The following is a 23,044-nucleotide window of genomic DNA, read 5'->3' on the forward strand; positions in this document are numbered from 1 at the left end:
GATACTGGTTTAAACCAAAGATAGACACAAAAAGCTGGAGTAACTCAGCGGGAATTACAAAGCTGGAGTACCTCTCTCTAACTGAATCTATGCCAACACTGAAACTAGAATGGGTTATGAGACCAGCCATGCTTTAACGGTAGAATAGTGCACAAAGACATCCTCTATGCATTAAAAAAGAAACACTTTATATTTTTATAACATCCTTTAATAATCAAAGAAACAAAGCAAGAGCAGGCCCTTCAGTCCACAATGCCCGTGCCGAACACGATGCCTAAACCATCCCTTATGTACCTGTGCATAATCCATGTCCCTACATTTCCTGCATATCCAGGTGCCTCTCCAAAAGCCTCTTCAATGCCTCTTAAACAGCTGGGAAGAAACTGTCTCTGAATCTGGAGGTGTTCGTTTTTCACTTCTATACCTCTTGCCTGATGGGAGAAGAGGGTCTTGCCAGGGTGGGTCTCGTCCTCGATTATGCTGGTGGCTTTGTCGAGGCAGCATGAGGTTTAAAAGGTAGCTGGTTCAGTACAGAACGTTGGCAATTCTGGCCAAGTGGTGAAAATGAAAACAACTTGAATTTTTACAGCACTATGTGTGTTTACCTGCGTACCACTGCCATGAAACTCTGAAGTGCTAAAGTCCACTTTGACACATTGTCACTATCATAATGTTAAAAATATGACAGCTAGTGTGCTTATGGTAAGGAGAATCAATCTAATAATATCTTTTTTTGGTGATGTTGAATGAAATTGGGGTATGAGCTTGGTCACAAGAGAGTCCTAGAGTCAGACAACACAGAAACGGGCCCTTCGGCCCAACTTGCCCATGCCAGCCAAGCTGCCCCATCTTCACAAGTCCCATCTGCCTACATTTGGCCCTTATCCCTCTAAACCTTTCCTGTCCTCGTACCTGTCTAAATGTTTCTTAAACGTTATGATAGTACCTGCCTCAACTACCTCCTCTGGCAGCTCGTTCCATACACCCACTATCATCTTCCGCAAGATTCCACCACCCAGCATATCTTTCCCTCCCCTCCTCTTTCAATATTCCAAGTGGACTGTTCCTTTCCCCATTCTACCCCACCAACCGTTCCCCTTCTCACACGCTTTCTCATGCAACTCCAGATGATGCAACACCTATCATTTTTAGTTTAGACATAAAGCGTGGAAACAGGGCCTTCGGCCTACCAGGCCCGTGCCAACCAGCGATCCCCGTACACTGGCACTATCCTACACACTAGAGACAATTTACGATCTTTACCGAAGCCAATTAACCTACAAATCTGCACGTCTTTGGAATGTGGGGGGAAACCGGAACACCCAGGGGAAAACCCACGCTGTCACGAGGAGAACATACAAACCTCATGCAGACAGCACCCGTAGTCAGGATCGAACCCGGGTCTGTGGCAAGGTCAGGCAGCAACTCTACCGCCGCCCCACAGTGCCACCCATTTGACCTCTTCCCTCCTTCAAGCACGTTCTTCCAAGTGTAGTTTAGTGATTCATTTGACCCGTATCCCTCTAAACCTTTCCCATCCATTAGAGGGTTTTCCTTTGGGGAAAAAGCAGCATGGAATCTTTTGAGTCCATCTGAGTTTAACTCTTTATCGAAATGTTGGCACCTCGGCCAGTGTAGCACACCACCGACCGGTATCTGCAGGCTAAACTTACCCATTCATGTCCAGGGTTGTATTGAGCATACCCTTCTGCCGTCGGGCAAACATGCTGCCATTTGATCTTTGGCAAGAGGGGTCGTTGAGGACCTTTCCCTCAACCTGCAGCTTGCTTTAAATGTGTTGCCTCACATTTCCAATTTACTGCAGAACATCCAGACATTTAGCTCATCAAATTTATGACTGTGGTGCATCTCTTGACAAGTAATGGACATTTAATGTGACTATTAGCGACCGACTGCAGTAAATCAATTCCTCTTTCAATAGCTGCAGATTTTTATACCTTGCAGAGGTGACCACAAGCAATATTTTAATCCTGTTGGATGGTTTTATGTTGGTTCATGTTGATTCCCACTTTCCCACATGTTGATTTAAAATCTAATGTGAAAATATTCCGCGGTTTAAATGCAGATTTAAGAAGTGTTCTACTTGTCTATGAAATTACTTTTTCCAATTGGAGATTTTTAATGTGGACCTGAAGAAAATAAGGTTCCAGGGAGAAAAAAAAATGTAAATGGAGGGATTTAGTTGACGTGCAGGCAGAAGAGATTAGTTCGATGTGGGATTATGTTCGGCATAGATATTGTGGGCCGAAGGGCCTGTTTTTGTGCTCTACTGTTCTATGTTCGATGTGAAGCCTTTCTAAAATTTCATAACATCCAGGGTACATGGATTATACATCTCATACAGACATCAGTGTCTCTACCTTAATCTGATGGAATATGTTAGAAATTGACTAGTTGAAGATCTTTTAAAAAGCAGAATAGACTGGCAGTGCATCAGTAAGATTAAAACAAAATTCCCAAATCAATTCCATTCTCTGCCATAAAAGGACACAAAAGTGCTGGAGAAACTTAGCGGGTCAGGCAGCATCTCTGGAGAACATGGATAGGCAATATATTTTGGGTTGGGATCCTTCTGAAGAAGGGAACTAGCATCGACAGTTCCTTGTTTCTACACTCTCTGCCTTCTGCCCATGTTTCGTCATTGTGTTAGTGTTCAAATAGGATTGATTCTTATCTCAATCGTATAGATGGAAATCAAATTGAACTAAATCCTGTATTTCTCCAATAAACTTGCTCAAATTCACCCACTTCTCCTTCAACGCTGGGTGGGATTGTGAATTCTCTGCTTTCAGATTCATAATTGGATTCCATATTTTGTTGTACCAATATTCTGAGTAATTGCTGGACTGTAGACTGAATGTAGACAAGCAAGTGCTGTTTCAACTTGTGATCGGTGAGGCGTGCTCTCCTTATCTCCTGATGTTCTTCGGTGCCTTGATGATCTTGCAGCTAATGTTTACAAATCTTTACTGCTAATCCTTTGAAACCTGGAGAATCTGATCCAGCAAACGGTATAAATGGTAAGACCTGATATCTTATTGTTTTCAGTGGGATTTGAGAGAATAGATTTAGGAGATAACGAGGGAAGAAAGTGACTAAATGATTGGTGCTAAAATGATTTTAATTATCTCTTATATTTTCATGCTTTTGACTAACTATTTCTTAAAAGTTAAATTCCTCGCAACCTTTGAAAATAGTAAAATAAACATACGGAGTAGTGCTGCTACCTGACAGGTTCAATCCCAAGCTTGGATGTTATAGCTGTGACGTTTGCACATTCTCCCTGTGACCCTGTTGTTTTTTTTCATGCTGCTCCAATTATCTCCAACATCCCAAAGGTATGCATGTTTGTAGGTTAATCGGCCACTCTAAATTGCCCCTTAAATGTTTAGGGAGTTAATCTTCTTCTTCTTGCATACGGCGTGCACAGCCTAAAGTTGTAGGTCAAGGGTAGACATCCAGGCCAGGGCAGCATCAGTTGCTGGGTGGATGGCCTGAATGCCATCAGGGAAAAGCCTCAGTGAGCAGTCATTCACGGTGTGTGGGATGGTCTGGTCTGGATATCCGCAGTCGCAAGCAGGGGTGTCTGTCATCCCCCACTTGTGCAGGTGATGGGCTGTTCTTGCATGGAGGGTGCGGATCCTGTTCAGGGACAGCCATTGCTTGCGATGGAAGTCAGATCCCGGTGGTTTCACTGTGGGGCCTGTGATGACCTCTCCGCTGTTGGTGTTGGCATCTTTCCGGGCTCTGCGCTACTCAGTCTTGGGGTCAAAGTCTTCCAGGGATTTGGCTGAAGACCAGAAGGGTTTGTGGAACTTCAGGCACATGTTGGGCAGATTGTTCAAGTCAGCATGGATGGGAAGGTCTGGGTTAGCCTCGATGGTGCCTAAGGGAGGTAATGAGAGAGTGCGATAACATAGATCTGGTGTGTACTGGTGACGGTGATGGTCGGCTTGGGCTGAAGGGCCTTGCTGTAATTCTAAACGAAACTAAAAAAATATTTATTTAGTTGTCAGATTTATACCGTCTGACCCCATGAGCTTGCTCGGACCTAAAACAAGCCAATGGTTGATTTGATTGACCTGAACGCCATTTTCAGACCAGTTTACCACATCATTTTGTCATCTCTATTTACCAAAAATCTGTCATCCCAGCATCTAGGATAGTGAATTCCAAAGAATTACCACCCTCTAAGAAGTATCAGTTCATCTCCTAATTAACAACCCCTTCATCTTGTAAAGCAACCAAGTCAATCTTTTCTGACGTTCCAACAATCGCTTCTTAAATAAGGAGACTCAAAATGTGCAATGCTCTAGGTGTGGTCTTCCCAAAGCCAGGAACAGTTTTAGGAAAACTTTCCTATTGTTATATTCCATACCTTTTTGCAATAATGGACACCATTCAATCTGTTCTACTTCTGTGCTTTGTCCTGTGGTCTCTGTATTTAAACAATATCCTACTTTACTGCTTTTTTTCGCCATCTATCAAAATGCCAATCTATCAGAAGTTTAGTTTAGGGGGACAGCATGGAAACAGGCCCTTTAGCCCAACGTGTCCACGCCGACCATCGATCACCTGTTCACAATAGTTCTATGTTATCCCACTTTCTCGTCAACTCCCTACACACTGGGGGGCAATTTTTTACATAGGCCAATTAACCTACAAACCTACACGTCTTTGGGATGTGGGAGGAAACGGGAGGACCTGGAGGAAACCCACGCAGGTCACGGGGAGAACGTGCAAACTCCACCTGAGGTCAGGATGGAACCTGGGTCTCTGGCGCTGTGGGGTAGCAGCTGTGCCATTTAACTTCATTTTCAATCCTTGGTCCCATTGCAATATGTCCCTCTCATGGCTGCCGTATCAAGCTCATTTATTTATATTTCTGTCTTTAAATCATCCATCTGCACGAATTCAGATAAAGAGTCATCAATTTTAGTCAATTTACCATTTTTCCTTACACTGGATCTATTTACAGCATCGCTGTTACGTTTGCGTGCTCTGCCTGCTCCAGCCATTCACAGGTTATCATGGACCCTCTTCTACTGCCCTGCCCTTTCTCTTTAATGTTTAAAATTTCCCCTCAAGCAAATTCCTCACTTACCCCCAACTATTTAGATTAAAGCTATGTCCGACAGATTGGATTAGATACTATTGCTTTGGGACATTGGGAGTATGCTTTTGAATGCAAATTTCACATTTGGATCGAGTTCAGTTATGTAAAGCACTCATTAAGAGATGGGGAAAAATGCAGCTACCATTATATTATAATAAAGACATTCTCCAAAAAAATGTCCTTGAATTTTTTTAAGATCAAAGCACATAATTCTCACAAGCACAATGTTCTTTAGAGGTCTTTTGGACAACAGAGTGGAAGGCAAATATACAGCAGATTTAATTCCACCTGTTATAAAAACATAAAATACTAGAAATCTGAAATACTAACTCTTTTTCCACAAATGCTGCTTGACCCGTTGAGTGTTTCCAGCATTAACTGTTTTCCAGCATTTGCATTTATTTTGAAATCCTCCTCCTATTTAGTTCAGTGCTTGATCGTTGCATTTCCACTTAGCATCTCTCAATAGTGAGAAGTATCTAAGGCTATTGACTGATGTTTAGGTATTTGTTGAGTCCTTAAGCCGTCTTGATGGTAGTTCTTTAACTCAACACAACTGTTTAAATCTGAGACAAAGTGCTGGAGTGACACAATGGGTCAGGCAGCATCTCTGGGGCACATGGACAGGTGACGTTTTGGGTTGAGACCCTTACTCAGACTGATAGTGGGAGGGGGGGGGAGTTGAAGAAAGGTGGAAGAGAGGAGTGGCAGGACATAGCCTGGCAGGTAATAGATTGATACAGGTGAGGAGAGTTAGTTGATAGGCAGGTGGTTGGACAAAGGTCAGAGATGAAAAGACAGAAGCCAGGAGAGAAAATAATTGAATTGGGGTGAATTGTTTTGTTTAGTTCCGAGATACAGCGTAGAAACAGGCCATTCGGCCCACTGAGTCCGCACTGACCAAGGTTCACCCATACACTCGTTCTATCCTGCAGACTAGGGAAAATTTAGAGAAGCCAAATAACCAATAAACCTGCACGTGTTTGGCAGGTGGGAGGGCACTAGAACACCCAGAGAAAACCCAGGGGATTAGAGGGAGAATGTACAAACTCCGTGTAGACAGCACTCGTAATCAGGATGGAACCCAGGTCTCTGGTGCTCTAAGGCAGCAACTCTACCGCTGTGCCAATGTGCCGCCACTTTACTTCACTCCTTTAGAGTTTGGAAAGATGATGGGGGAGGTCTCATTGAAACTTAGCGCGTAATGAAAGGCCTAGATAGAGTGGATGTGAACAGGATGTTTCCACTAGTAGGAGAGTGTAGGATCAGTGTGCACACCTTCAGAATAAAAAGACATACCTTCATAAATGAGATGAGGAGGAATCTCTTGAATCTGTGGAAGTTATTGCCGCCCACGGCTGTGGAGGCCAAGTCTTTGGGTATTTTTAAAGTGGAGATTGACAGGCTCTTGATCTGTAAGGGTGTCAAAGATTATGGGGAGAAGACAGGAGAATGGGGTTGAGAGGGAAAAATAGATCAACGATGATTGGATGGCGGAGTAGACTTGATGTGCCGAATGGCCTAATTCTTTTCCTTATGACTTATGAACTTACAAAATGAAGCATTTAAACCTCAGTTTTGTTTGCTTACCTTGGTTACTATTACTTATTGATTTATTTTGGGTTATTTAATTGTGTGAATTTAAGTTCCCATCGCCTTGACAGGATTCAAGGATCAGTGGCCTGGCCATTATTCACGTCTATGTGCTTATACACATCGCCCTTTTTTGAGTTGAAGAAGTAGTTAGTCCTCTTTATTTGTAACTAGACCAAGTGGACCCGTTGGGCCCAAACCTCTCCTCCATTGGTGCAGCACCCTGTCCTCCCCCACTCCCCTCTCTCCTCAACTCCCCTCTGCCTTCTCCCCCACACCCCCCTTCCCCCCTCCCCTCCTTTTAAACTTTAAAATATGAATGACTTTAAAAATATAAGACTGATTTCAATAAAACTACTTGCATTATCACTAAAGTGACAATGGTGAGTAAGGTGGGCCTAAAATTGTCGCGCTATCGTGTACCGTTTTGGCTGAAATTCAGTCACAAACAAGATAACAAACGAGAGTTTTAGTATATAGATGATATCACCAATAACACCATGTGATTTATGTGTCAAGTCTTCAGAGTATCTGTGTAGGAAAGAACTGCAGATGCTGGTTTAAATCGAAGGTAGACATCAGAAGGCTGGTTTAAGAAGGGTCTCGACCCGAAATGTCACCCATTCCTGCTCTCCAGAGATGCTGCCTGTCCCGCTGAGTTACTCCAGCATTTTGTGTCTGCCTCCACAGTATCTGTCAGGAGAGTGTTCAAAAACATTCAGCTTCATTTTTTCCCAGCCGACTGCTATTCTCAATAATTATTGATCTGGAATCTAATTACAATTGATTATGTGATATACCAACTAGTAATGTATTGTCGAAGACCTTTACATTGCAACAAGATTAGGTGTTGTTTGCATGTCTTTGTTTATATTGAGCAGAGCCTTTGCCGCTGAGGAACCATAAATCAATTTAAATAGGAAAACAGAATGGAAGTTTTAGTGTAGTAGACAAGGCGGCATGTGGCGTGATGGCAGCGTTGCAACGCCAGAGACCCGGGGTTGGATCCTGACTATGGGCGCTGTCTGTACGGAGTTTGTACGTTCTCACTGTGACCTGCCTGTGTTTTCCCCGGGTACTCTGGTTTCCTCCCACACACCAAAGACATGCAGGTTTGTAGGTTAATTGGCTTTGGTATAATTATAAATTGGCCCTGGTGTGTGTATGATAGACAATAGATAATAGGTGCAGGAGGAGGCCATTCGGCCCTTCGAGCCAGCACCGCCATTCAATGTGATCATGGCTGATCATTCTCAATCAGTACCCCGTTCCTGCCTTCTCCCCATACCCCCTGACTCCGCTATCCTTGAGAGCTCTATCTAGCTCTCTCTTGAATGCATTCAGAGAATTGGCCTCCACTGCCTTCTGAGGCAGAGAATTCCACAGATTCACAACTCTCTGACTGAAAAAGTTTTTCCTCCTCTCAGTTCTAAATGGCCAACCCCTTATTCTTAAACTGTGGCCCCTTGTTCTGGACTCCCCCAACATTGGGAACATGTTTCCTGCCTCTAACATGTCCAACCCCTTAATAATCTTATACGTTTCGATAAGATCTCTCATCCTGCTAGTGTATGGGGATCGCTGGTCGGTCGGTGCAAACTTAGTGGGCCAAAGGACCTGTCTCCACACTGTATCTCTAGAAGTGAATGATGCATTTGATCCATAAACATTGTGATCTTACAGAGGTATACACAATCATTCGTGGGATAGATAAGGTGAATACAGTGATTTTTCCCAGATTAAGTGAATCAAGAATGAAAGAGCAGAAGTTTAAGGTGAGAGGGGAAATATTTAATAGGAACTTGAGGGACAACGTTTTCACACAGAAGGTGGTGTACATATGGTGTAAGAAAATAACTGCAGATGCTGGTACAAATCGAAGGTATTTATTCACAAAATGCTGGAGTAACTCAGCAGGTTAGGCAGCATCTCGGGAGAGAAGGAATGGGTGACGTTTCGGGTCGAGACCCTTCTTCAGTCTGAAGAAGGGTCTCGACCCGAAGCGTCACCCATTCCTTCTCTCCTGTGATGCTGCCTGACCCGCTGAGTTACTCCAGCATTTTGTGAATGGAGTACACATGGAACAAGTTGCAAGATGAAGTAGTTGAGTTCAGTACAATTACATTCAAACGACATTTGGGTAGGTTTATGGATAGGAAAGGTTTAGAGGAAATTAGTCAACCATCTTGGTTGGCAAAGGCATGTTGGCCCAAAGGGTCTGTTTCCATGCCATATGACCCTGTAACAAAGCACAGGCTCTTCAGCACGTGGTGTCTGTGCCAACCGTGGTGCCAATTTTAACTAATCCCTTCTATCTGCACATAGTCTTTGTCTCTCCATTTCCTGCCTGTTCATGTGCCTGTCCAAGTGCCTCTTAAACGTTACTATCGTATCCGCTTCCACTACTTGCCCTGGTAGTGCGATCCAATCACCTTGTACTCTGTGCAAAGAAAAACTTGCCTCATAAACCTCCTTTAAACTTTCCCCCTCTTATTTTAAACCGTATGTAACAGTTCCACCCCGGGGGAAAAAGACCCTATCAACCCCATCTATGCCTCTCATAACTTTATATACTTCTGTCAGGTCGCCCCTCAGCATCTGACGTCCAGAGTAAACAGTTTTTCCATGAACTTGTTTATTTTAAAAAATACATCCCCGGTTCAAGGCATTTTCATTGAAAGCCTTGGTTTTTCCAACCTCTCCTTACAGCTAATGCTCTCGAACCCAGGGAGCACCCTGGCGAACCTCTTCCGCACCCTTTCCGAAACGTTTTGTACCACTGCAGCATAATGTCCTAAATTCCATACTCAATTCCCTGACTAATGAAAGCCAGCGTGCCAAAAGCCTCCATCATCACGTTGATTCAAAGTCTGATATATAATTCTGCTCACTTTGATATTTTAGTTTAAGTGTGTCCTTAATATTTACTCTCGAATTCGTAAAAAATTAACGTGACTTGCCAACTAAAGTTAGTGTGAATAAATTATTAAAACTGAGATTGTAATCATGACTTTCTTAATTGTCTTAATCATCCTTTTAACATAATTTTCGGGATTAGACATTGGTATTGTAGGTGGGTATTGCATGCTAGTCAATCGTAGCGCTTGTTAGTAGTAGTCCTGCCTAGTACGTGCTTTATAATATTAAGAACTCGCCTACGTCAGGCAGTAGATGTAGCAGCTGGGAGCTGTAATGTACTGCAGGTCCTATGTTGTAAGTGCTTCAATAAAATGATGCGTTGTATCTTAGCATGTACTTAAGTACTTTGTTACAGGTATGGAATCAGAGACTGAGATGCTGGAACCTTGAGCAAGGTACAAACTGTTGGAGGAACTCAGTGGGTCAGGCAGTGCCTGGGAAGGGAATGGACAGGCAAGGATTCGGGTCGGGATCCTCCTTCAGATTAGCTCTGGTTCAAGTTGAGTGGATTCAATGGTTTGTCTGGAAGGAGTGGGTTAACATATGATGAGCTTTTGACGGTGCTGGGGCCCTTACTCGCTGGAGTTTTGAAGGATGAGTGTGGACCTCATTGAAACTTACTGAATAGTCAAAGCCTTGGATAGAGTGGATATGGAGAAGATGTTTCCACTAGTGGGAGAGTCTAGGGCCAGAGGTCATAGCCTCAGAATAAAAGGACAGAATAAAAGGATCTCGGAAGGAGATGAGGAGGAATTTCTTTAGTCAGAGGATGGTGAATCTGTGGAATTCCTTGCCACAGAAGGCTATGGAGGCCAAGTCAATGGATATTTCTAAGGCAGAGATAGATAGATTCTTGATTAGTAGAGGTGTCAGGGGTTATGGGGAAACGGCAGGAGAATGGGGTTGAAGGGGAGAGTTAGATCAACCAAGATTGAATGGCAGAGTAGACCTGATGGGCCGAATGGCCTAATTCTGCTCCTATCACTTCTGAACTAATGCTGACAATGCCATGATTCTGATTCAGATTCCTGAGGAACACGATGTCGAGAGTGTGGTTCGCAAGGAGCGAGAATGGAGGTTCTTGCGCAATGGGCTGGTTAGAAAACGTGCTGCACAAATTATAGAAAAAGGTGAGTCATTTACCAGATGTAATTAATCCACCATCGTTTTCAATGAAATGAAACTAAGATGTATTCTTCAAATAAACAAGTACATTACAGGTGTGTAGGAAGCAACTGCAGATGCTGGTTTAAACGGAAGATAGACACAAAAAGCTGGAGCAGCATCTCTCGACCCGAACCGTCACCCATTCCTTCTCTCCAGAGATGCTGCCTGTCCCGCTGAGTTACTCCAGCTTTTTGTGTCTGTCTTAAGTACATTACAGGTTGTGGTCTTAATTTTATATTAAGCACCAAATTTCAGAAACGCAACATTGATGTTTTGTAGAAACGAGGAACGGCAGATGGTGGGTAACAAAAAAAAACAATACAAAGTGCTGGAGTAATTCAGGAAGCATCTCCAGAGAACATGGATTGGTGACATTTTGGGTCAGGAACTTTCTCCGGGGTGTATAAAAACAGCATATTGGGGATTGAGACGGGAAGGCAAGCAGATAGAGTGCAAGGAAGGTGACTCATCGAGTCATAGAGTGATACAGGTGGAAACAGGCCCTTCGAACTCGTGTAACTTTCCTGTAATGCCTATGCTACCATCTGTGCCCATTCGCCTCTTCTTTTCCTCTTAGTTGGTTGCCTTCCCTACACAATATCAACTTCCAGTCATAGCTGGTAGAAAATACAATCACGAAAGACATTATTGCCATAGAGGGAATACAGAGAAGGTTCACCAGATTGATTCCTGGGATGGCAGGACTTTCATATGAAGAAAGACTGGATAGACTCGTCTTGTACTCGCTGGAATTTAGAAGATTGAGGGGGGATCTTATAGAAACTTACAAAATTCTTATGGGGTTGGACAGGCTAGATGCAGGAAGATTGTTCCCGATGTTGGGGAAGTCCAGAACAAGGGGTCACAGTTTAAGGATAAGGGGGAAGTCTTTTAGGACCGAGATGAGAAAGTTTTTTTTCACACAGAGTGGTGAATCTGTGGAATTCTCTGCCACAGAAGGTAGTTGAGGCCAGTTCATTGGTTATATTTAAGAGGGAGTTAGATGTGGCCCTTGTGGCTAAAGGGATCAGGGGGTATGGAGGGAAGGCAGGTACGGGATACTGAGTTGGATGATCAGCCATGATCATATTGAATGGCGGTGCAGGCTCGAAGGGCCGAATGGCCTACTCCTGCACCTATTTTCTATGTTTCTATGAAAATAATCATGGAAAATAAATAAGTGTAGGAAGGAACTGCAGATGCTGGTTTACACCAAAGATCTAGACACAAAACGCTGGAGTAACTCAGTGGGACAGGCAGCATCTCTGGAGAGAAGAAATGGGTGAGGTTTCGGGTCAAGACCCTTCTTCGGTCTGAGGAAGCATTTTTGTGTCTATGGAAAATAAATAGTTCAGACAATTGGCTGGGAATTTAGAACGTTAGTTTGTTCAGGAGAAAATATGAATTTGCATAGATGATTAATTTTTGGATTTTGTTTTGGGGAATGTGAACTACAGAGAGAAGAAGCGAATCCAATTAGAAACGGAGAGCAATGTAAAGTCATTCAGTGTGAAGCAGGAAAGAAAATTAATGTTTGGCACATCAAATAGACAAAGGAAGAGTAAATTAGAGGATGAGAGCAAATATATCATTGGGAATGGGGAACTGGTGGCAAAATGATGTTCAACATGACAGTGCATTTATTAATGAGTTGTCGGATAGCTATGTTGAAATGATCCTCGACATCAAGAAGGTGGGGAAGTACTTTAAAATAGACATTTCTTGTGTTAAGGATGATTGACTGAGGAGTTACATGAGAGCAAATGATTCTTGAATTGTCATGAGCAATCTCTCCATTGATTCCCTAAGCCATTTACTGCTGTTGGTGCCATTGTGATATAGGAGGACACAGGAACATAACATTGGATGCAAGGAAGTGCAGGTGCTGGTTTGCTGAAAGGGACACAAAGTGCTGGAGTAAGTCAGCGTGTCAGGCAGCATCTCTGGAGAACATGGATAGGTGACGAGGAACTAGAATTTATGGGCTAAACTGTAGCTTTAAATCTTGCGTGCACCGCCTTTCACAATGCAACTGCATTGCACAACAGTGTAAACACTCAGTTAAATTAAGGCACACGGAACTGCAGGTGCTGGAGTCTTGGGCAAAACACACAAAATGCTGGAGACACTCAGCGTGTCAGGCAGCATCTCTGGAAGGAATGGACAGGCCACGTTAATAATGTTTCAAAACAAATCTGTTTCTTTCTAAGTGGTTTTTAAAAAATCTTTTTTTTAATTTTCCCTGACCTAGGTATTACAAGACTGGATGACCAAATCTTTATCAACAGAAATCCAGGCGTGCCTTCAGTGGTGAAATTCCATCCTTTTACTCCATGTATAGCAGTAGCTGATAAAGACAGTATCTGGTAATTGTAGCTCAGATCTTCGGTAAAAAATATTCAGAGCGCACAAGTTCTTCCATCTTGTTCAACATTCTGTTTCTGTTTTGTTATGTCTTTGAAGTTTTTGGGATTGGGAGAAAGGAGAAAAGCTTGACTATTTTCACAACGGAAATCCCCGGTACACAAGGATCACAGCCATGGAATATCTAAACGGGCAGGATTTCTCTCTGCTCCTCTCAGCCACAGGTGAAGTCAATTTAATGAAACATTGTGATATGATCAATTGCACAGGAGATAATCTGTCGATTTTTATCACACTTTCTCTCGGGAGGTATCTCTGCATTTGCTGCTGGCTACTAGTTTTAGAGATACAGTGCAGACGGAAACAGGCACTTCGGCCCACGAAGTCCGCGACGACCAGCAATCACCCTGTAAACGCACACTAGGGACAAATATACAAATTACAGGAGCCAATTATCATTAAAAACCTGTATGTCTTTGGAGTGTGGGAGGAAAACCCACGCGGTCACGGGGAGAAAGTACAAACTCCGTACAGACAGCACCTACGGTCAGGATCGAACCCGGGTGTGCAAGGCAGTAGCTCTACGACTGCGCTACTGCTGCGCTAATCCGCTAGGCTGCCCTAGATTCAAATAATGGGCAGCACAGCTGACAGAGTTGTTGTCTCTCAACTCCAGCGACCTGATTTCGATCCTGACTTTGGGGGTTGTCTATGTGGAATTTCTATGTTCTCCCCTGACTGTGCGGGTTATTTCCCACCCTCCCCCCCAACCCCAGCTGCTCCAGTTTCCTTCCACAAAGACGTGCGGTCTGATAGATTAATTGGCCATCAAATTGCCCGGAATGAGGGGTGAAATCTGGGAGAACTTGGTGGGAATGTAGGGAGAATAAAATGAGATCAATATAGTATTAGTGTAACTGGGTGGTTGACGGTCAGCACAGACTTGATGGGCTGTTCCTAAGCTATATCTCGCCTGTTCCCACGTGACTGTGACTTCAATGTCTGCACATGCCCACAGCCATAATGAGAACCTGAAATGGTTTTTTTTGGGTGTTGATAACTTTGCTTGTCTGTGAAGATTTTCATTGTACCTGTTGCCTCACCATTGCATTTGACAATAAACTCAACCTGAGTTTTAGACCACCTGAAAACATTTGCACAACGGCTTATTGTGATCAGTGCTGACAACGTGAGTGTTTTTACTTGCCTTCCTATTTCTAGGAATTGTCTTTCAGAATATCACCACAGGATTCCCATTTTACTTTCGTTCTTTAATTTCTCCACGACAAAAAGATTATTTTTCTTTCCCTGTTTGTTTCCTACAATTAAGAAGGATGATTCACTTTTGCAAACATTCTTGCTTTGACCTGAAGAATGACGCACTGAAGCCTGCTTTAATGAAGTAGATTGATTTTTTTCTCCTCTCTTTAAGTGCATCAGAAAATTACTGGAAATTTCTGAATTGGCCATTGTTCACTTGCAATCTACTCTAGAGCACCTGACGTCAAAAGATGACACTTTGTCCAAGTGTTCAAATTTAAATTGTTAACTCGCGTTTATTTTCAGAATGGATTTTGTTTTGTCTTATTTTAAGCAAAGTTTGTAATTAATTTTTGGGTTTGTTTGATAAGTATAACAAGTTTGATCATTAAACCTCTGAAATGCCCAATGTAGACAGATGGTAATTATTGGCCCTTTTGTGTGCGATTTTAAGATTAGTGTCATGTGTAAATGGACCTTTCCCCTCCAAATCATAGAGTAAGATTTATACCATTAACCTTACTGACATCATTAATTATCAATTAATCAAGTGCCTCTTGACATTACCAAGACTCGGTGCTTAAAATTATAATTCATCATATTTTTCAGAATTACATTTTTAATCACTGTACCTCACGATTTTATTCCGTTCTTTTTCTGTGGTGGGAAAGCAGTTTCTGTCTTTTCCTTCTGGTTTAGGTTTATGAGCTTTTGTTTGTGTGCTATCCAATCAAGTTGGATGGTGCTATATGTGAATACAATCAAGCCAAACACATGTAAAATAGGTAGTGCGATGAGATGAATACTAGAGTGTAGAATTATAGTTCACCGCATTGTAACGCAACAGTTCCAGAGAAAAGGTCCAATGCCCGCAATTAGGTATCAATAGACAATAGACAATAGGTGCAGGAGGAGGCCATTCAGCCCTTCGAGCCAGCACCGCCATTCAATGTGATCATGGCTGATCATTCTCAATCAGTACCCCGTTGCTGCCTTCTCCCCATACCCCCTGACTCCGCTATCCTTAAGAGCTCTATCTAGCTCTCTCTTGAATGCATTCAGAGAATTGGCCTCCACTGCCCTCTGAGGCAGAGAATTCCACAGATTCACAACTCTCTGACTGAAAAAGTTTTTCCTCATCTCAGTTCTAAATGGCCTACCCCTTATTCTTAAACTGTGGCCCCTTGTTCTGGACTCCCCCCCAACATTGGGAACATGTTTCCTGCCTCTAACATGTCCAACCCCTTAATAATCTTATACGTTTCGATAAGATCTCCTCTCATCCTTCTAAATTCCAGTGTATACAAGCCTAGTCGCTCCAGTCTTTCAACATATAACAGTCCGGCCATTCCGGGAATTAACCTAGTAAACCTACGCTGCATGCCCTCAATAGAAATCAGTAAAGTCCGATTAAAGATAGTCCGAGGGTCTCCAATGAGGTAGATGGCAGGGCAGGACCGCGCTCTCATTGTTGATGGTTCACTTTAGATTGCAAGATACAAATAAACCAGTGCAGGTTTAAAATGAAGCCAGGTGGTATTTCAACGTAAACTTGCCTACAGGCCAAGGCCAAGGGGTCGAACTTGAGTCCTGAAGTCTTAGTCCACTCGATGTAATGCATTTACCCTCTATGTATAAACAGCAACAGTTTGGCTAGCATTGCCAGTTTAAGTTGTACCATAGTGACGAGCAGATTTTTCAATGCACTTTTTTTTGTTAACCAAGTTATTCATAATTGTAAATCTCAATTTTTTTAGATGACGGTGCTATCAGAGTGTGGAAAAACTTTGCGGATTTGGAAAAGAATCCTGAGATGGTGACTGCTTGGCAAGGATTATCTGATATGCTTCCAACAACCAGAGGTTAGTTTGCCACATAGTAATGGGTCCTGTCATTTTATTACCTGTCATGCCTTCATATAGCCATACCTGCTGCACGTTCTTCATATGCCTTCATATGCCTGTAATGCCTTCATGTAGCCATACCTACTGCATCGTTCTTCAAATACCTGTTTCAAAGCCTTTCCCAGTTTCTGTGGTTTACTAGGATTCAGATGTCACCTTCTCAGAGTACAGAATCATCTCTTTTTGAATGTCACATTTTTACTTTGACTATGATTTATAACATGCCAGGATTAACCAGCATGGTCTAGCAGCAATTTATTGTTCCAAATAAAGGGCAATTAAGACTTCTGAACTATTAGTTTAGTTTAGAGATACAGCGTGGAAACAGGCCCTTTGGCCCACCAAGCCCACGCCGACCAGCGATCCCCACACACTAACACTATCTACACACACAACAGACAATTTGCAGTCATACCAAGCTAATTAACCTACAAACCTGAACGTCCCCGGTAGTGTCGGAGGAAACCAGAGATCCCGGAGAAAACCCACGCAGGTCACTTGGGGAACGTACAAACTGCGTACAGACAAGCACCTGTAGTCAGGATCGAACCCGGGTCCTTGGTGCTGTAAAGCAGCGACTCCATCGCTGAGCCACCATGCCATCCTCTCCTGCTTAGCAATATCCTTCTGAATTAGCAATTTGCTTGGTGATCCTTTAATATTTTACGATACGATACGATACGATACGATAGAACTTCATTTATTCCAGGAGGGGAGTTGGTCTGCCAACAGTCATAAAACACAACAAGATACATGAAACATGAAATTAAAGTGACAAGTGGAAAGTCCAGGATTGGGGATGTGCAAAGATTGGGGAGTCAGTCTACCCCACGACAGAGGGGGGAGGAGTTGGACAGTTTGATAGCCACAGGGAAGAAGGATCTCCTGTGGCGTTCTGTGCTGCATCTTGGTGGGACCAGTCTGTTGCTGAAGGTGCTCCTCAGGTTGACCAGCGTGTCATGGAGGGGGTGAGCTGTATTGTCCAAGATGCTCCGCAGTTTGAGGAGCATCCTCCCCTCCAAGACCACCTCCCATGAATCCAACTCCGCCCCCAGGACAGAGCCGGCCTTCCTGACGAGCTTGGTGATTTTATCTGTTGTTTCCTGTGTTGTTTGTTTTTCTAGAATTCCTGGAAGGCACAAATATTCGTAATTCTATTTAAATGCAGTTGTGTGACATTCAAAACAAATAAAAATAATATCGGATTTCTGTTACGTCTCATCACTTTGATAAATTCATCTTAAAATGCATCAATTAGGGAAACGTATTTTATCTCTTGGTTTAATAAATCATGCAGGAAGTTTAATAGAAATTCATTTTGTTGGAAAAATATTGCGTTTAACTGCCTGGAAAAAAAATATTAACTGTGTCATAGAGTCAAACAGCATGAAAACAGGCCCTTCAGCCCAACTTACCAATACTAACCAACATGCCCCATCTACACTAGCACCACCTGCCTGCATTTGGCCCATATCCCTCTAAACCTATCCTATTTATATACCTATCCAAATATTTCTTAAATATTGCGCTAGCACCTGCCTCAACAACCTCCTCTGGCAGTTTGTTCCATACACCCACCACCCTTGTGTAAAAAGATATCCCTCAGGATACTATTAAATCTTCCCCCCCCCCCCTACCTCTTCACCTTAAACCTCGATTCCCCTACTCTGGGCAAAAGACTTTTGGGCAAAGGACTGTGTGTTTATCCGAATTGTTCCTCTAATGATTTTGTACACCTCAATAAGATCAACCCTCATCCTCCTGCGCTTCAGGGAATGAAGTCCGAGCCTGCTCAACCACTCCCTACAGCTCAGACCCTCGAGTTCTGGCAACATTCTCGTAAATCCTCTCTGCACCCTTTCCAGCGCGACAGCATCTTTTCTATAACGTGCGGCACAAAACTGAACAGTGAACTAAATGTGGCCTCACCAACATCTTACATAACTACAACATGACCCCCCCCCCCAACTTCTATACTCATGTATGTCATGCATTAGAGTAACGTTTCTACTGGAGTAGAGTTCATTCATTGTAGAAGCCATGGAAATAGTTCTTGAATTATGCACGTTTGAATGGAATAGTGTTGTATTGGGTTCTTGTCCAGAACAAGGGGCCATAGTTTAAGAATAAGGGGTAGGCCGTTTAGAACTGAGATGAGGAAAAACTTTTTCAGTCAGAGAGTTGTGAATCTGTGGAATTCTCTGCCTCAGAAGGCAGTGGAGGCCAATTCTCTGAATGCATTCAAGAGAGAGCTAGGTAGAGCTCTTAAGGATAGCGGAGTCACGGGGTATGAGGAGAAGGCAGGAACGGAGTACTGATTGAGAATGATCAGCCATGATCACATTGAATGGCGGTGCTGGCTCGAAGGGCCGAATGGCCTCCTCCTGCACCTATTGTCTATTCTAACGTACTAATGTTAGCCGTAGATGAAGTATAATGCAATTTTTAAAGATTGGAGCACAGTACATTGCTGATATCAGGCCACCTAATCCGTTTGGCTCCATAAGCGTGATGATTACAGGTTGGTGTAGTAATCTCATTAGATTTAGTGAAATAATCCTCCGCATGGCTGCATCTCACTCTGATGAAAAGGGAGCTAAACTGTAATTAATCAAATGTAATGGCTAATTTAACTTTTCACAGTAAGCTAAATATTTCTCTACTCACTGCTGTTTCATGTGAACATGCATATTAGTGCGCACCAGAACAACGGGTGGCACGGTGACGCGGCGGTAGAGTTGCTGCCTTACAGCACCAGAGACGCGGGTTCGATCCTGACTGTACCACTGGATGCGGGAAGATTGTTCCCGATGTTGGGGAAGTCCAGAACCAGGGGTCACAGCTTAAGGATAAGGGGGAAGTCTTTTAGGACCGAGATGAGAAAACATTTCTCCACACAGAGAGTGGTGAGTCTGTGGAATTCTCTGCCACAGAAGGTAGTTGAGGCCAGTTCATTGGCTATATTTAAGAGGGAGTTAAATGTGGCCCTTGTGGCTAAAGGGATCAGGGGGTATGGAGAGAAGGCAGGTACAGGTTACTGAGCTGGATGATCAGCCATGATCATATTGAATGGCGGTGCAGACTCGAAGGGCCGAATGGCCTACTCCTGCACCTATTTTCTATGTACGGAGTTTGTACGTTCTCTCCATGACCACGTGGGTTTTTCCTGAGTGCTCTGGTTTCCTCTCACACTCCAAAGACGTGCAGGTCTGTAGGTTAATCGGCTTTGGTAAAAATTGTAAATTGTCCCTAGTGCGTAGGATCGTGCTAGTGTACGGGGATCACTGGTCGGCGCGGACAGGTGGGCCGAAGGGCCTGTTTCCGTGCTGTATCTCTAAACTAAACTGAAGTAAACACAACAAAGGCTTTTGGTCACAAAATGCTGGAGTAACTCAGCAGGTCAGGCAGCATCTCAGGAGAGAAGGAAAGGGTGACGTTTCGGGTCGAGACCCTTCTTCAGACTGTGTGAATAAATACCCTCAGTCTGAAGAAGGGTCTCGACCCGAAACGTCATCCATTCCTTCTCTCCTGAGATGCTGCCTGACCTGCTGAGTTACTCCAGCATTTTGTGAATAAATACCTTCGATTTGTACCAGCATCTGCAGTTATTTTCTTACAAAGGCTTTTGGTCAATCCCTAAATTGCTCACAGGCTCAGCTCTCTAAGCTGGGTAAATGCATTTAATTCTGCAGACTTGGTTTGCAATGCAAACTTCGACATAACTGTTCTTACCGTCAACAGGCAAGTTTTAACAGTTGAATTTATTTGGCAGTTTTGGCTTGGCACTAAGTGAAAGATTTTGCTCCATAGCACAGAAAGAAAATTGTTGTGCAGAGTATGACATCAGGGCTGATCCATAAGATTCAGGGAAACGTGCATAATTAGTTCTGCTGAACCTGCTTTGTTTGGCCCAAATTTCTTGTAAATGGTGTGCCTTGTGCAGCGATTCGTTTTTCCCCAATTTTTTTTAATGGTTTTTTCCACATAGAAGTTGCAGAATGACTGCCACAAGAGAGTCGTCTCAAAGCATCCACTCACTCACAACAAATTGTGTTTGTCACGTACTTGATGTGACTATCTCTTGAGAGGAGTTGACAGGCGGACTGGAGAACTGTTACATGTTGTGTGCTGTTGCATTTAGTCACGTCTAGTTTAGTTTAGAGATACAGCGCGGAAACAGGCCCTTCGGCCCACCGAGTCCGCGCCGCCCAGCAATCTCCACACACCAACACTATCCGACACAGTAGGGACAATTTACAATTTCACCCAGCCAATTAGCCTACAAACCTGTAAGTCTCTGGAGTGTGGGAGGAAACCAGAGCACTGGCGAAAGCCCACTCAGGTCATGGGGAGAATGTGCAAACTTTGTACAGACTGCACCCGTGGTCTGGATCGAACCCGGGTCTCCGGCGCTGTAAGGCAGAAACTCTAGCGCTGTGCCACCGTGCCGCCCCACTGTGCATTGTCTCTTTGAAATGTTGTGTATTATAGTATATATAGTCACAGAGTGGTACAGCTTGGAAACAGGCCCTTCAGCCCAACTTGCCCACGCCGGCCAATATGTCCCAGCTACACTAGTCCCACCTGCCCGCGTTTGGTCCACATCCCTCCAAACCTGTCCTATCCATGCACCTATAGTAACAGAATTGAAATGCCATATGCCCAACTATTTTGTTTTTCAGCAATAGTTACTGAAAGTTTGAGATTATATCAGCATATGTGGTGCTGGCTCAAAGGGCCAAATGGCCTCCTCCTGCACCTATTTTCTATATTTAACAAATGTTAATGCTTTTTGAGGAAAGCATTGCTTTTTTTCTAACTCAGTCTAGAATTTACATCTTGCATTTCCTTTGACTGTTAATAAAAATTGCTTTAATTAGTTCAATTGATCTTGGATCCTCCTACTAACTATTAAGCTTATGCCACTGCGGTTCCACAGCTTTTTTTTTGTGTTGAAGATTTTGTCCTTTTTCCGCCCCTTCCCGGTATCTGTAGCAAGAACGGAATTTGTTTTATAGCTCCTCTTGCTCCGTGAATGAATCATCTGAAATATTACTTTGCTGACTTTTATCACCCCATTTGTTCCCTCCAATCTTGGTAAGTGCAGCTATATGTGACTCATGTGCCCACTGATTAGAGATATTGCGCTGATTTGCCTCACTTGTTAAAGAGATTACTTTCAAGCAAGAGGTAGTTCCTGCTCGGAAAATCTGAAGGGGGAAAATGGAAATCTCTTGTTACTGGATGCCCTACTTTCAGTTTGCTTTCAGCATTCCAAGCATAAAGCTTTTTCAATGCAAACTGCAACAACATTTCTCAAAATACTATTGCATTTTTTATAGCACTAAGGCGACTGAACTTCAGTATCATTTCTGAATGTTGGCATAAATGATCAGGAGCTCTTAAAATATATATAGTATAAGAAAATAACTGCAGATGCTGGTACAAATCGATGGGTAATTATTCACAAAATGCTGGAGTAACTCAGCAGGTCAGGCAGCATCTCAGGAGAGAAGGAATGGGTGACGTTTTGGGTCGAGACCCTTCTTCAGACTAAACAAGCTCTTAAAATATCTGTTAGAGTTTAGTTTAGAGATACAGTGTCTGAACCAGGCCCATCGGCCCACCGTGCCCGTGCCGAACAGCGATCCCTGCACATTATCATTCTCCTACATACACCAGGGAAAATTTACAATTATACCAAGCCAATTAATCTACAAAGCTGCACGACTTTGGAGTGTTGGAGGAAACTGGAGATCCCGGAAAAAACCCACGCAGGTCACGGGGAGAACGTACAAACGCCGTACAGACAGTCCCCGCAGTCAGGATCAAACCCGGGTCTCTGGCGCTGTGAGACAGCAACTCTACCACTGCGTCACCATGCCACCCAAAGAGGTCCGATATAATTTTCTAGCTCTCATTCCCTCCTGCATTCCAAAAATGTGCAGGTTTGTAGCTTAATTGGCTTCGGCGAAATTGTAAGATTGTCCCTAGTGTGTAGGATAGTGTAAGGGGATCGCTGGTCGGCGCAGACTCGGGGGGCCGAAGGGCCTGTTTCCACGCTGTGTCTGTAAACTAAACCAAGAAAAAACAAATTGGAAAGCCTCATCTTGAGCGCAGGTGCAATGGAGACAGAGAAACTGTGAGAAGAGGATGGTGTTCTTGAAGAGACAGGGTGAGAGGAATTGGTATCAAGGTATCTGTGGGAGCCGGTGAGTTTGCAGTAGATCCTGTAGTTATCTTGTCTCCTAAAGGGGAAGGGGGGGGGGGGGGCGGGGGGGCAGAGAGATCAAGTGGGTAGAGAGAAGTAGCAGAACTAGTCCAAGCGAAGTTGATGCGATCTACATGGCTGCAGGGGGCAGCCACAATGCAGTTATCGATGCGGCAGAGAACGGGCTGGGTAGTTGTGCCAGGAACAAAGAGTGCACAGTGAAGCCAACACAACACCAGGTATAACGGGCCCATGCCAGTACCCAATGCTTAAATATACGTGACGAAAGTGAGCGCAATCAAAAGCAAAGTCGTTGAAGGCAAGAGCAGGTCCACCAAATGGAGGAGAGTGATAGTTGAGGGGAACTGGCTGGGTCTCCATTCTGGAAAGAAACCGTGGAGCCTGCGGCCTTGGTGACGGGGAACGGAAGTGTAAAAGGACTGGCTGTCCATCTCAACGATGAGGTGGAGTGGCCCTAGGAATTGGAAG

At 43.7% G+C, this 23,044-nt stretch overlaps 1 protein-coding gene across 3 annotated transcripts in view; it reads left to right on the forward strand.

Annotated features, from left to right (window-relative positions):
- rptor (regulatory associated protein of MTOR, complex 1) overlaps nt 1-23,044 on the forward strand; it is a 328,096-nt gene that overhangs the window by 262,608 nt on the left and 42,444 nt on the right. For all 3 annotated transcript variants that reach the window (XM_078401378.1, XM_078401376.1, XM_078401377.1), the window contains exons 25-28: nt 10,674-10,779; nt 13,068-13,182; nt 13,280-13,404; nt 16,198-16,302. In XM_078401378.1, coding sequence (XP_078257504.1) covers nt 10,674-10,779; nt 13,068-13,182; nt 13,280-13,404; nt 16,198-16,302 — 451 coding nt within the window. The remainder of the gene's footprint in view (nt 1-10,673; nt 10,780-13,067; nt 13,183-13,279; nt 13,405-16,197; nt 16,303-23,044) is intronic.

This window comes from Rhinoraja longicauda, chromosome 6, assembly GCF_053455715.1.
Source record: "Rhinoraja longicauda isolate Sanriku21f chromosome 6, sRhiLon1.1, whole genome shotgun sequence".
Taxonomy (NCBI): Eukaryota; Metazoa; Chordata; class Chondrichthyes; order Rajiformes; family Arhynchobatidae; genus Rhinoraja; species Rhinoraja longicauda.